We start from the raw sequence: 14,136 nt of genomic DNA, 5'->3' as shown, positions 1-14,136 counted from the left end.
AAGTTGTAATGTTTAATAATCAGATACACTTGTATTGAATGCGAGAATAAAAATATTTATTATTCGATTATAATTTTTTATATAAATTGTAATTATCATGCTTTTATATAAATTGTAATTATCATGCTTTTATATATAATCAGATACAAGCTTTTTTATATACTCAAATACATGCTTTTATATAATCAGATACGTGTTTTTCAATATGAGTTAGATGCTTTTATATAAAATGTAATAATCATTATTAAGGTTATTTTTTTGCCTTTCTATAAGTTACCCATTCGATCTTAGATTCGGGCTTTTGAAGTTCTTTCAAACTAGCTTCGCGATCTTTTTTTATTTTGGCTTGTGTAGGGTACGGTTTTGATTTCGTAGATGGAATTTTCGCGAGTCTTTTTTTCGGCGAAGTCTCATCGTTAGGGTTAAGTTTCCGGAACTTTGAACCAGAAGCGCCCTTCGTTGATAAGGCCTGTTGAGACGTCACGGGCTGATTCGGTACCATGGGTGTTAAAACTGGCATACTCGGCGTTTGAGACGTCCCGGACTGTTTCGGTACCACGGGTCCCATGGGTGTTAAGATTGGCATACTGGTCGTTCGAGAGAGAGACGCTGGCGTAGTAAACGATATCGCCGGTGTTTGACCCATTGCTGTACTACTCATTATAGGCTGTGGGGTAGTCAGACTCGAGGAGATATTAAAAGGGATACTTTGGGGAGGGGTAGCGACATTAGTAGGGACAATTTGGGAGGGGGTAGAGATATTAATAGGTATATTCTGGATAGGGGTAGGCCACGATGGAGGAATCCAAGACGAGGATGAAGGACTTAGAGGCTGTATCTTGCTTGACACTCCGGGTGCTGGAAAAGACGAACTCGTTGTAGGTGGCAAGATAGTAACGCTTGGTGGCTCCGCTAAACTCTTTAAAGATAAATATTTCTGAAGAGTTAAAACGTACTCCTTCAATTTTTCCTCGGCAGAACCAGGTTTTCTCAGTACCTCTTTAATGGCGTTGTCTAAACTGTTAACTTCCTTTTGATTGTCCGTCAGTAAAGCCGCTGGTACTAAAACGCACTTTTTCATTATCTAGTAAAGACCGAAGCTATTGTCGGTATTAACATTGAAAGCAACGCCGGCCAGAATCCTCCTACCTGTTTAATTAACACTTGTCGCCTCTTTTTGTCGCTTAAACCTCTCTTGGATAAATACCTTATAACGTTTTTGTAACGTTGAAGTCTTTTCTTTTTATGTCGATTCAATGGAATACCTCCGTTCTTCAAATTATAACAAATACCGCTTATACAATCCAATTGGGGTCGCGTACACTTTGATATTAAAAGTTTTCTTTGTTTCACACCGCTTTTACGCAAGAGATTTAAAAAGGGTAATTGATTCCTAACCGACACGGGTAAAGGCATGTCTCGAAATGAGGTTAAATAAATTGAGATTTATATTTTATGGATTATTATTTTCTAACGTAGATTACCATCGGTCCTTCATTAGGGAATATATTGGACCTAAGTCTTAAACTATTATCGGTACTTTGTTTTAGATCTATTAAGATATAAGAATACGCTTTTTCGGTACACTCTTCGTACGCTTCCGTTAGGCGTTTGGTGTCTGTAGGAAAAAGCTGACGACTTAAATAGCGAACCTGGTTATTATCCCTAGGATTTTTAAACATAACGATATAAGAACAGTTCAATGATATATTTCTAGAATATTTACCTGGGTTAAAGACATTTTGAGTCAGCAGCACGATGCTTAAAGATAAATGATGACTCCCGACACAAAAAAGATTACTTATAAACTCCTGTTTGGTACAGGTGTTAGCTAGATCGTCTAGGATTAAAAGATTATTTATTCTCTTATCAAAAAAATCAGAATCATTAGGAATTAGTCCTTCGTGGAATTCAATAGGCAAAAAGAGTTTCAGTTCATCAAAAATGTCCTGATAAACGCTATAGCAATAGACTATTCTATCAGGAGGTTTGTCCATGATAATGTCTTTATATTTGAGTAAATTTATTACCCACGTTGTTTTCCCCGAGCTGCTTGGACCAGCCAGTAAAATGGTCATCGGTGTTTCTAAGCGGAGGCGATACTCTAACCCGTTCTCCATTTTTAAAACGTTCTCTAATATCGTCTATGAACTCGTAGTTGACTCGATCTTCGTACGGTATCACTCTCACTTTAACAAGGTGGGAAAACGTGACCCGATGTTTAGTGGTCCGTTTTCTCATTTGACGTGGCAGACGGGTCTTGATGATTTAAATATCTTTAACATATAAGCCCAAAAACTAGATAAGGAAGGTACTTGCCATTGGAACTTTACATTTTAGAAGAATAACATCAATTTTTAGGGTACCCTCAAGTATAAGATTACGCTTAGACTGCGCCACCTTTTCAATACTAGCTAGTAACCGATCAGAAGTTAATTCATTTATAGCCATGAATCTTAAATTGATAGGGTTCTCTAAAGCGTCAGAGCTCAGGGCGAATCTTATTAAATTATATTCTTCAGCATTTCGCGTAACATGAGTTATGAGAGAATTCAAAATTTGGGAAAGTTGATCGTGAATATTTATTAATTTAAGTTCTTCTAAGTTGCGGAATTTAACGTTATATTCGGTTGTAACGCATCTATATTTCCTAGATACACGGTTTGATGTTTTATCTATCGTATAATATAGCTCTGGTCGAAATTTAGTAGCTAAATCGACTGGTTTAACCTCATCGTCTGACCCTGAAGTGTCCGACGATGAAGTGTCCGACATTTTTTAGCGGGAAAGCACTTCAAATCTATTTCTTTCCGAAAGCAAATGAATACCAATTTTCCCAGAAATTTAATGATCCAATGAAAAAATATTTAGTACTCACCAATCTTAAAACTAGTTGATAGTATCGTTATTTCGACACGAATGAATTTCATCCGTTAATACCGCGCTTTTATATATTTTAACCGTTAGAACTCACCTTCTATTTAGATCTTGGAACAATGTTACGATTAATATCTTCCCCGATAAAACCGTTTTCGAAGAGGTGATTATAGAACCGTATGGGAAAAGGAAAAGGCATGGGCGTTACTAACCAATAATAAAACCCAGGCCTTTTCCTTCTCCTCAATGGAACCTTTTCTGGTTACGAGGCTCGAACCGTAAAAATGAATCCATTGTTAAGATATTTAAATAGCACCATGTTGGAGTGATTAACTGTTAGAACGCATCTTCTATTGTAGGTCTTGGAACAGTGTTACGGTTAATGTCTTCCCCGATAAAACCGTGTTCGAAGGGATAATTATTTGAGGGACTATGCCAATCAGTAGTTTGTTCGCAATCGTCAGCATCTTTTAATGAGAATAATGGTTGTAAAATGCAGTTGGAACACCAGCTTTTATTATAGTTCCAGATATAATTGCGTAGCACGTCTTTACTATTAACCTGATAGTGATCAGTTACTTGTTCATATTTAGCGTTTAAACAATCGTTTAAACTATGATGAAAATAGCAAGCGGGACATATTCGTCTATAATTTTGCGGGCAACCACAATAGCATATTTTTACGTAATATTGGTAATGTAAATGATTTTGTTCATTTGATAAGATAAATGGTGGCGTTTCTATCCGGTTGCGATGCACTAGTTCAAATTCTTCGAACGTTAAGGGACTGAATTCGTCGAACACTATTTCTCTCTCTATAGACGATTTTGATATACTTATATCCAAATCTTCGAAAGTTCCAGGTGCTCGATGTTTATCTACTTCGGCGGCTTTAAAAAAGACTGATTCTATGTGTCCCCAAAAGGTTTTCGGTATGAAATTTTTTACATCGTTAAAATTAAAATATCTTTCATTATGAAACTTATATTTAAAAACATGCATTAAATTATTTATAGCGATATCTTGTAAAGATGTTACTTTAACGTCTTCTATTTTTTGTTTTTTTCTCGGGGATTCTATTATATTTTCTTCTTCCATTTCGGTCTCTTACTTTGATTCGCTGTATAAAATAACTAATTCCCTTTTACTAAATTTTCCAGTCCATTTGAAAAGTACAAAGTACTCACCTTTTTATAGAAATGTGTTATCGCAAATTGTTAGTAAAGTATTTTTTCGGTACGAATGAATCTCGTCCTTTAAGTCTGATCTTTTATACTAAATGAGCGTTTTCTTTTCTAGCTTTAAGTCAAAGATATCTATCCTTTAATGTAAGGGTATGAATAGCTCTTTCTGATTACACTTAAGCGGAGTCATATTACTTATTATCGTTACTATGTGTATGGATTCAATAATATTAATTTTTTTAAACCTTCAACCACATCTGCTTCTCTTTAGTTTTATCCAACTAGTTCGAGTGAAACCTTGGGTCAAGATTAAACTTAGTTATAAACAATTTATAAAATTTTCCCATCGCCGATGAACGCCTTTATTTTTTCATCATTATATCTGTACATATACAGTGATATTAAATTTCATCTTTTAAAGTCTTCAACCACATCTGTTTTATTTTATCCAACTTGTTCATTTATAACCATAGGGCTAAATTTTGTTAATTTATAACTAACTTGTCCTATCGCCGAAAAAAGGCCTTTATTTACGTTATTATATATGATAAATAGGGATTCTCTTCAACACAGCGCTGTCAATACCATTAAACGTATTCGCGACATCTTGTTTAGTCAATTTTCTGATAGTAATATCTTTCTAGCGCAATGACCGAGTAACGGATAGTATGTAGGAGTAAAGAAAATTGTCTCGAGTGAAATTCGAGACGTTAACAGATAATACATAAGCGAACACTCTCTTAAGTCTGGCGATTACGTCATGACTAAAGACAAGTACAGACACGTCCTAAAAACCCCTAAACAATTAACAAAGACCTAATCAATTGACGGTTATAGAATAGATTACATTAACGACTACCGGGAAATAAAAAGGATAAATATTCCTCGTAGATACTATCGAGAGTCCCTAATTTCCTCAATTCTTCCCGTAAACATTTTATAAAGTCATTTCCGTAAAATTCGGCTTTTTCTTCTAAACACAATGGCGCCGGTGAATCCGTTTCCGGGGCTTTGGCTCTTGTTTGATTTATACCGTGACCCAATCGGGTAAATAAAAGTCCGTCATGTAAATCCTCCAAAATAATGTCACTTCTATCAAATATTAATCGCTTCAAATTTTCCACCTGATTCTGGTATTCGATATCTTGATGTTCAGGAGGTTTATCTTCATATATCGTGCATTTCTTAGTAACACGAGCGATTTTCCCACTTTCAGATACTCGGTGTTCGAAACATATTGTATACATAGTGCATTGATCTAAAAGATACGCGACCATATATTGGAAATCCTCGCGCCCTTTGAATCGTTGATACGTCACTATATAACGCATAGTGTGTAAGAAGAGATCCATTAGAAGTCACTGCTCTCTTCAAGGCGAATAACCGAGATAAAGAGAGTAATGTCTTATCAGACAAACTCTAACTGACGATTACGTCACGACTAAAGAGAGACAAGTTCACGCCCTTAACCCTTTAACCAATTAACAAAGACCTAATCAATTGGCGACCCCCACCCTCGACCAATAAACGAACTCAAAGAAACCCCCCCGGATAAAAAACCGGTGTTCCCCCATTCTAAACTCACGCGAGTATACACGCGCGAGTCTAGCGCGCTAGAAGGCTGGCGGCACACTTAAATGACCTAATTAACTCTCCATATTTTAGGTGGTTAACTACTTACGGCCATCTTGGAAAATGACGGCTGGGAATTTTAAAGACTTTACAGAAATCGTTTAAACGGCAATGGATATTTAAAATTGGAACCATTTATTTATCCCCAATATTAAGGAAGATATGAGCATGTAACATAATTCACTGGCCCCTTCGCGTTAGGCCATACTGTGAGGTGTTTGCTGTATTTTCAAAAATTTCGCCAATTTCCTATTCTAAAATCTGGGGGGGGGTGGAATATAGTATAACGGGAATAAGGTATAATAACGAACTGGAATAAAATATAACTGGATTAGTGTATAACGTCGTATTTGAAAACTGGAATAAGTTATAACTGTCCAATACTGGAATAAAGTATAACTGGACTAGCCTATAACCGCAAAATTCTATACCGGAATAGCACCTGGAATCGGCACAGTGGGACGGTATAATTCTGCAACTACGTGACTTGCCACGCGTAGAAATTCCCTGACGGTGTCTAATGACAAAAGAATCGTTAGCTGTAACGAAAAATTGGAGCAAAATCGGTACACCGTCAGGGAATTTCTACGCGTGGCAAGTCACGTAGTTGCAGAATTGGACCGTCCCACTGTGCTGATTCCAGGTGCAATACATGCGCAGCCAGCGGCGGCCGCAGTCGGTCCAGCCCTGGCAAACATAGGCCTAGTCCATCCAGATGCGGCCCACGCTATTGGTCCAGTTCTAGCCCCACCCCCCGGTTCAGTGCCGGTACTTGACGTCGACCAAACCCCGGCCATCGTTACCGTTCTAGACCAGGCACCAGGAGTTGACCCTAATCTGGCCCCAGCCGTCGGTCGAATCCAGGTCCCAGAAATAGAAAATTTGTGCACGGTATGCATGGTCAATAGAAGAAATACTGTTTTTGTACCATGTGGCCATACTTGCGCATGCGAAAGGTGTAAAGACATAATCATGAATAATGATGTGCAACATAGGAATTGCCTATATTGCAGGACCGCCACCTCAGCAGCATACAGGACTTACAACCCATAACTGCAGAATGTTTTTATTTTTTACCATTTTATTTTACCATTAATTTTTTTAAATTTGGTATTATGCGGTATTCCATTAAAATTTTATACAGATATACGTCCGTTGTGAGACTTGCGTTATACTTACGTCCATTATATATTAGTCCGATATACGCTATTCCAGTTGTCAAACTTGGCGTTATACGTACGTCCATACATTAATCCGGTTATACCTTATTCCGGTATAGAATTTCGCGGTTATAGGCTAGTCCTGTTATACTTTATTCCAGTATTGGACAGTTACACCTTATTCCAGTTTTCAAATACGACGTTATACACTATTCCAGTTATATTTTATTCCAGTTCGTTATTATACCTTATTCCCGTTATACTTTATTCCATCTATACCTTATTATAGCGACCCATTTAAGGGAACGTTTCTAGCAGCAGACTACGTGTAAAACGAGCTATCTTACTGGCGGAGTGTATGAGCCAATCATCGTTTGGACTAACACGTCACACAACATACAACATACAGAGAAGCTTCATTACAGGGGTCAATGGCGGCGCCCATATAAGTTAATTAATGCTATTTGATTGAAAAGCTGTAATCGTAATTTAAAAATAAAACCCGGATCTTTGCACTTACACTACTTATAAATATATCAAGGAGAAAAAAAAGTAGGCTTGTATATTCCATTAACAACTGGTAGACTATTTGGAGCGGCATTGTTGCTTTTGCTTTGAATTTACCCTCAGAAGTCAGTCTAAGAAAGGATAAATATTCCCGTATAAAACGTATACCCTCCCACGCTAGTAGTTAACCACCTAAAATATGGAGAGTTAATTAGGTCATTTAATTGGGTCGCCAGCCTTCTAGCGCGCTAGACCCGCGCGTGTATACTCGCGTGAGTTTAGAATGGGGGAACACCGGTTTTTTATCCGGGGGGGTTTCTCTGAGTTCGTTTATTGGTCGAGAGTGGGGGTCGCCAATTGATTAGGTCTTTGTTAATTGGTTAAGGGCGGGAACTTCTTTAGTCGTGACGTAATCGTCAGTTAGAGTTTGTCTGATAAGACATTACTCTCTTTATCTCGGTTATTCGCCTTGAAGAGAGCAGTGACTTCTAATGGAGAATAAGGAGCATCGAAAATATTCCCCGGAATGTCCGCTTGTTAAAGGGTTTTCAACATGTAACATACCTATAAATTGTTCTAACGACGAGTCTGGGAGAGATGTGTCAGTAACGGAGAAATACGTTTCAAGTGCAAACAAATCCAAGACTAAAGAATATTGTAATAATAGATGTTGTATATTGCGGGTTATACAGGTTGGAATCAAATATTCTTTTATAGCTGGAACATATATTATTCTACTTCCTATAACTGTACCTGTAGGAATTATTTTGGGAATGTTGACGATGAACCCAGTAGTTGCGCTTTTTGGTCTCTATCCTTTGATTTTACCATATTCACTATTTCCTGACATATATATAAACAAACGAATATGTCAATGGTGTAAAAAACCAATCAAATTTTGAAATAAAATGTTAAAAACAATGTACTGATTACATCATGGTTAAATTCTGCGATAATGAATCCAAAAATTTGGAAATAATTTTAAAAAGTTCCCCTCTATATGCTTAAACGGTTTTTGGACGTGTCTGTACTTGTCTTTAGTCGTGACGTAATCGCCAGACTTAAATAAGAGTTTGTTTGATAAGAGAGCGATCTCTCTTTATCTCGGTTATTCGACGAACGCCTTGAAGAGAGCAGTGACTTCCGAGGGAGATCTTACAAAATGCGTTATATAGTGACGTATCAACGATTCAAAGGGCGCGAGGATTTCCAATATATGGTCGCGTATCTTTTAGATCAATGCGCTATGTATACAATATGTTTCGAACACCGAGTATCTGAAAATGGAAAAATCGCTCGTGTTACGAAGAAATGCCCGATGTTTAAAGATAGAGAGCCTCAAGAAAAAGATATCGAGTACCAGAATCAGACGGAAATTTTGAAACGATTCATATTACCTAGGAGTACCATTATTTTGGAGGAATTAGATGACGGACTGTTATTTACCCGATTGGGTCACGGTATAAATCAACCAAGAGCCAAAGCCCCGGAAACGGATTCACCGGCGCCATTGTGTTTAGAAGAAAAAGCTGAATTTTACGGAAATGACTTTATAAAATACATACAGGAACAAATGAGTAAATTCGGTACTCCCGATAGTTTTTATCATGAACATTTACCCGTTTTATTTCCAAGTATATGTTAATGTAATCTTCTCTAAAACGTAGGAAGCGATTAAGGTTGCTCTCGGTGTAGTGGTTAGCGCGTTTGTTCGCCAATCAATAGATCGCGAGATCGAACCCCGCTCTAACCATCACATCGAGTTCAACCTTTTATTTCTAAATAAAATTGGATAACGTGTAAATCCTCATTCATTTTTAAATAAAATATCAATTATGTCGGTCAATTCTTTTTTCGTTACTCTGTTAAGTGATAAAACTGATGAATATCCCGATAATTCACAATCGTCTTTCACGGTCAAATTAGGTAAACCAATTATTCTTTCAAACGAATGGGAAATTGGTTTATCGGAAATATTAACACCGAAAATTTCAACCGTAATAGACAATACCTGTAACTCTTTCGAAATACAGGTACCTGAACGATATTTAACGAATGATGGCTGGGACATTAGAAGAGTGGAGTTAATACCGCAAAAGTACGAAGGTTCGAAAGATAAAAATGGAAACGCCGTATTTTTTTCAATGCAGAATAAACTGGTGCGTGACTTAACCGTTCAGCTTGAAAAACAGAATTTTCCCGTGAAAATACAGGTTATAGATATGTCAGTCCCGACTGGGCCTCCTATCAAGAGAGTTAAATTATCAGTCGATGCCGGTCACCAGGCCAGGCTAGCTCCTGGCCCTCTGGCTCAGGTTTTAGGATTCGAAACGGACGAGTACATTACTGGGGAATACATTTGTCCCATTCCATTGTCTCAACAAGCTAGAAATATTACGATAAACTACACCAATAATTATATCGAGATAAAATTGAAAAAAACTTTAAAACTTCAAAATCGTATGGTAACGGTAAAGATTCCTGAGGGACCCTATAGCGTCGACGCCCTATTGGAAGCCATGAATAGAGCGATACCCGAAGCTCATCAATCTCGGTTTAATTTCTCATTAAACGATAACGGTACCGTTCGAATAACGACTGATAAGGAGTGCACCGTGCTTTTTAGAGGCGTTCGTAACAAATTAGGTTCTATGTTAGGATTCGGTGACCAAACTAATCGTCTATTAGGGTCTGCAAACGCCAACTTCAAACCGGATTTAGTCAGTCAATATTTATACGTTTACACTGATCTGATATACCCCCAGTTTATAGGCTCTGGTTTCAAACCTCTTCTACGCGTCATTCCCACTAAAAACGATACGTCGGAGAAAATTATCACATACGATACTATAGACTATTATCCTATAAGATCCAACGAAATTGAAACTATCAAAATTGATATTAGAGACGAAGCCGACGCTCCTATATCCTTTATATCGGATCGCATCATTATCAAAATTCACTTTAGACGACATGTCTCGACCTAATAGGTACGTGTCCTATTATCAGGATCAGTTCCTTGGATCTCCACCAGGTGTATTAGTGCAGAAAGGATTTGGTTTGGGAGGCATTTTTAGAGCTTTGATGAGAATGTTAACTCCTCTAGCGAAACCGATAGCTAAGAGCGTGGGTAAAGAAGCTTTAGGACTTGGTGGTAGGTTTATTCAAGATTTAAGCGCTGGAGAAGAACCCAAGAGAGCGTTCAAAAGGAATCTAAAAATAGCCGGCTCAAATTTAATTCATAAAGCGGGTGATAGTCTGGCTAATTCTCAGTACGGGTCTGGTATTCGACGGAAACGTCAGAAGATACGAAAGAAGAAAAGTAGATCAAAGGCCGATTTTTTATCGTAAAACAAGATGGCTCAATTCGAAGGGATGATGGGGGAATTAGACCTATTCGCGACACCCCCTTTGAACGCTAACATTATAACTAGTAGCGACGAAAGTTATCAACCTTTAAGCTCCGTAACGGATAGTGGACCTTTGGAATTTTTTGTCCCTGGCACGAGCGAACATTATATCGACCTTTCTAAAACTAGGTTAAGGCTGAAGGTCAGGGTGCTTCATTTGGACGGCACCGACGTACCAGCCGCTGAAACCAAAGTAGCTCCGGTTAATCTTTTACACGCCGCCCTCTTTTCCCAAATAGACGTCTTTTTAGGAAACACGAGCGTTCAGTCCCCTAACCAAGGAGCCCCTTATATCGCTTATCTCGAGAATTTATTAAATTACGGTATAGATGCTAAAGAAAGCCAACTAAATCTAGGGTTGTATTATAAGGATAATCCGATCGATCCCGATACCGCCTGGGTGGCAGCCAATAAAAATCTTACTACCAATGGGATATTAAGAAGAGCCGAGAGAGCCAAGGTATCGAGTACGATAGATTTATACGCCCCGTTACACGTTGATATTTGTCGCCTAAATCGTTTCCTATTGAATAATGTAGACGTTAGATTTAGACTTATTCGATCCAAACCAGAGTTTTGCGTAATATCGAAAGAAGCCGCTGATAAGAAATATAAAGTGATTATCGATAATGCCTCGTTGTACGTTAAAAGACTAAAAATAAATCCCGAAATAATGTTAGCCCACGCTACGGTATTAGAGCAAACCAGCGCCATCTATCCTTTGAATCAAACAGTCGTGAAAACCTTTTCAATTCCAGCTGGAATGAACGACGTTAATCGAGAAAACGTCTTCTTAGGTAAAATACCTCAAAGAGTAATCATAGGTCTAGTTCGAACCTCGGCCTTTAATGGTAATCATTCTTTAAACCCCTTTAATTTTGAAACCTTTGATCTTAATTACCTATCCGTCAACGTCGGTACCGATACCTATCCTTCGGAAGCCTTTACGCCTGATTACGAAAACAATCTATACACTCGAGAGTATATGTCGTTATTCACCTCTCTAAACACATACAGAAAAAACAAGGGAAATTTTATCACGTACGAAGAGTACAAAAAAGGTTACGCTTTGTATTGCCTAGATTTAAGCCCGGATGAAAATGCGGGGGCTAGTCATCTTTCTTTACCCCGACAAGGAAATCTACGTATCAATATGAAATTTAAAAACAATTTACCACACAATGTCACGTGCATAATTTATTCCGAATTCGAAAATTCTATTATGATAACTAGGGATCGCTCGGTGTTATTTAATCCCGAGTAAAAAGGCTCTATATAACCTCTGATTTAAGAAGCATTCTCTCATAACCGGTTAGAGATGAATCAAGTACACTACCTATCGGAGAAACAAAACATTTACGTTGGAAGCGGAATTCTTCCCGTCTTCAATGTCAAACGACTCGATACTAAAACCGAAGCGTCTTTCGACAGTTGTATTTGGAATAGTATATGGACTTTTGAAGCGGATATTGACGCTTTCTTTAACGGAATAACGGGACGATTTCTGACTTGGTTAGTTGACGGTACTCAGAGAGTTAAACTGGAATGCTTCGTATGTCAGAGAGGAAAAATAGTTGACATTCGTCAATATATTAGAGGATCGAATAATAGATATAATATTCTATTCTCAACATCGAAAGGATTTTCATTAAATAAAGACAGTTGGTTAAGGTTAAAGAACTTGAAAAATGTCATTGGTAGCGAATTAAAGCGAAAAGAAGAGGCCAGAGAAATAATGAAGAAGATTATCTTGGACAGTTTGACCAATATTTTATTTAATTTCACTGATTCGTGCGAAAATATCAGCTGTCATAACGAAATCGCCCACGATATCACTTGTTTACCCACGGATACTAATTGGAGCGAGAGAGTGGAGAAAAACCTAATTAGAGCTATTCCGTTGCTTAACTACGAAAGAATTCTAGAATCCTTTGTCGAGGAATACGGAGATTACGAAGACGACGTCTCTATTTTATTTAACGATATTCTCGGAAACTTTGTCGGTCTAAAAACTGAACTAATGTACGGTTAAAAAATAGATATCACTCTTATCTCGCGTGTATTGGGTCATGGATTACTCTAAGGCGTCTAAAAATATTCCGAGAGGATTTGAAATCGTTGGAATGCGTTACCTCGGAGAAGAGCAAAATGAATTTAATATCGAAATTACTCGATAAACGGTGCCAAGGGACCAGGAGATATTCGCCAGAGAACAACCACTACCGAAGCTAATGTCCTAAATGATCCAGTGTTTAATGACGTATCTATTTAAAATATATTCTTGGAAATTTTGTCGGTCTAAAAACAATGTATTGTTAATTTTTAAGTAACCGAATAAAATATAAATTACTCGTATTGTTGCGTTTCCTATACCTACGTTATATATCAATTTTTTTTCCTTATTTAGAAAATATTCCAGAAAATTGTATCTCTCCCTCTTATATAATACCCTACAACTACGTTATATTATCAGATATCATTTTCGATCTTGTTTAGAAAAATGTCTCTCTCAAACGCGTACTACGACCCCGAAAATCCCTCCTCTTTTTCGGGATTGGATAAATTAACGAAAGGAGTTCCTCAGTCTTCGAGGAAAGAAGTTGAGAGTTTTCTATTAAAACAACCCACTTATACTATTCATCGTTATCGTCGATTAAAGTTTCCTCGCAATAAAATTACAGTGACATCTATGGATGAGACTCATCAGGCTGATTTAATAGTTTTAGATAAACTTTCCAGATACAACAAGGGTATGAAATATTTGTTAAGTAATATAGATGTTTTGAGTAAATACGCCTACGTTATACCTATTAAAAACAAGACTTCCGCGGAAGTTATAAGAGCTTTTAAAATAATACATAAAGATGTTGTACCCACGAATATAAATACGGACGCTGGCTCTGAATTTTTAGCTAAACCAGTTCAGCAATATTTTAAAGAGAAAGGTATTCATCACTACGTAGCTTACGGGAATAAAAAAATTGCGATCTGCGAGAGATTTAACAGAACGGTTCAAGAGAAAATACATAAATTCATGACTAGCGGTGATACTCGTAGTTATCTGGGTGCGTTACCAAAAATAGTTAAGGCTTACAATCACTCGATACACCGCTCAACGGGTATCGCGCCAGTCAATGTTAATCTACAAAATGAGCATAAGGTGTGGTACCGTCTTTTCGGTACCATTAAACCTGGGACAAAACCAAAGCTAAAAGAAGGTGATTTAGTAAGGTTGAGTAAATTTGAAAAAACCTTTTCAAAGGGATATAAAGGCTACTTTACAAAAGAGATCTTTATTATTGATAAGGTTTTATACCGTAATCCTCCAGTATACGTCGTTAAAGACAAAAATAACGAGATAATTAA

At 37.4% G+C, this 14,136-nt stretch overlaps 1 protein-coding gene and 1 long non-coding RNA gene across 2 annotated transcripts; both read right to left on the bottom strand.

Moving 5' to 3' along the window:
* Positions 1 to 250: 250 nt before the first annotated feature.
* LOC149677926 (uncharacterized) lies at positions 251 to 1,436 on the bottom strand. The gene is made up of 3 exons (XM_089837416.1): positions 1,150 to 1,436; positions 998 to 1,084; positions 251 to 919 (listed from the first exon to the last, which is right to left on the bottom strand). The coding sequence occupies exons 1-3, from the start codon at positions 1,414 to 1,416 to the stop codon at positions 251 to 253; spliced, it is 1,023 nt and encodes a 340-aa protein (XP_089693542.1). The 5' UTR covers positions 1,417 to 1,436.
* Positions 1,437 to 1,556: 120 nt separating this feature from the next.
* On the bottom strand, positions 1,557 to 2,043 carry LOC149677925 (uncharacterized). Its single transcript, XR_016366442.1, has 2 exons — positions 1,727 to 2,043; positions 1,557 to 1,665 (listed from the first exon to the last, which is right to left on the bottom strand). It is a non-coding gene; the product is annotated as an uncharacterized LOC149677925 (long non-coding RNA).
* Positions 2,044 to 14,136: the final 12,093 nt, after the last annotated feature.

This window comes from Phalangium opilio, unplaced genomic scaffold, assembly GCF_054372755.1.
Source record: "Phalangium opilio isolate 3A_F unplaced genomic scaffold, DU_Popi_V2 ptg000043l_1, whole genome shotgun sequence".
NCBI classification, from domain to species: Eukaryota; Metazoa; Arthropoda; class Arachnida; order Opiliones; family Phalangiidae; genus Phalangium; species Phalangium opilio.
Note: the sequence above shows the minus strand (reverse complement) of the source record. Positions and strands in the feature narration are given on the sequence as shown.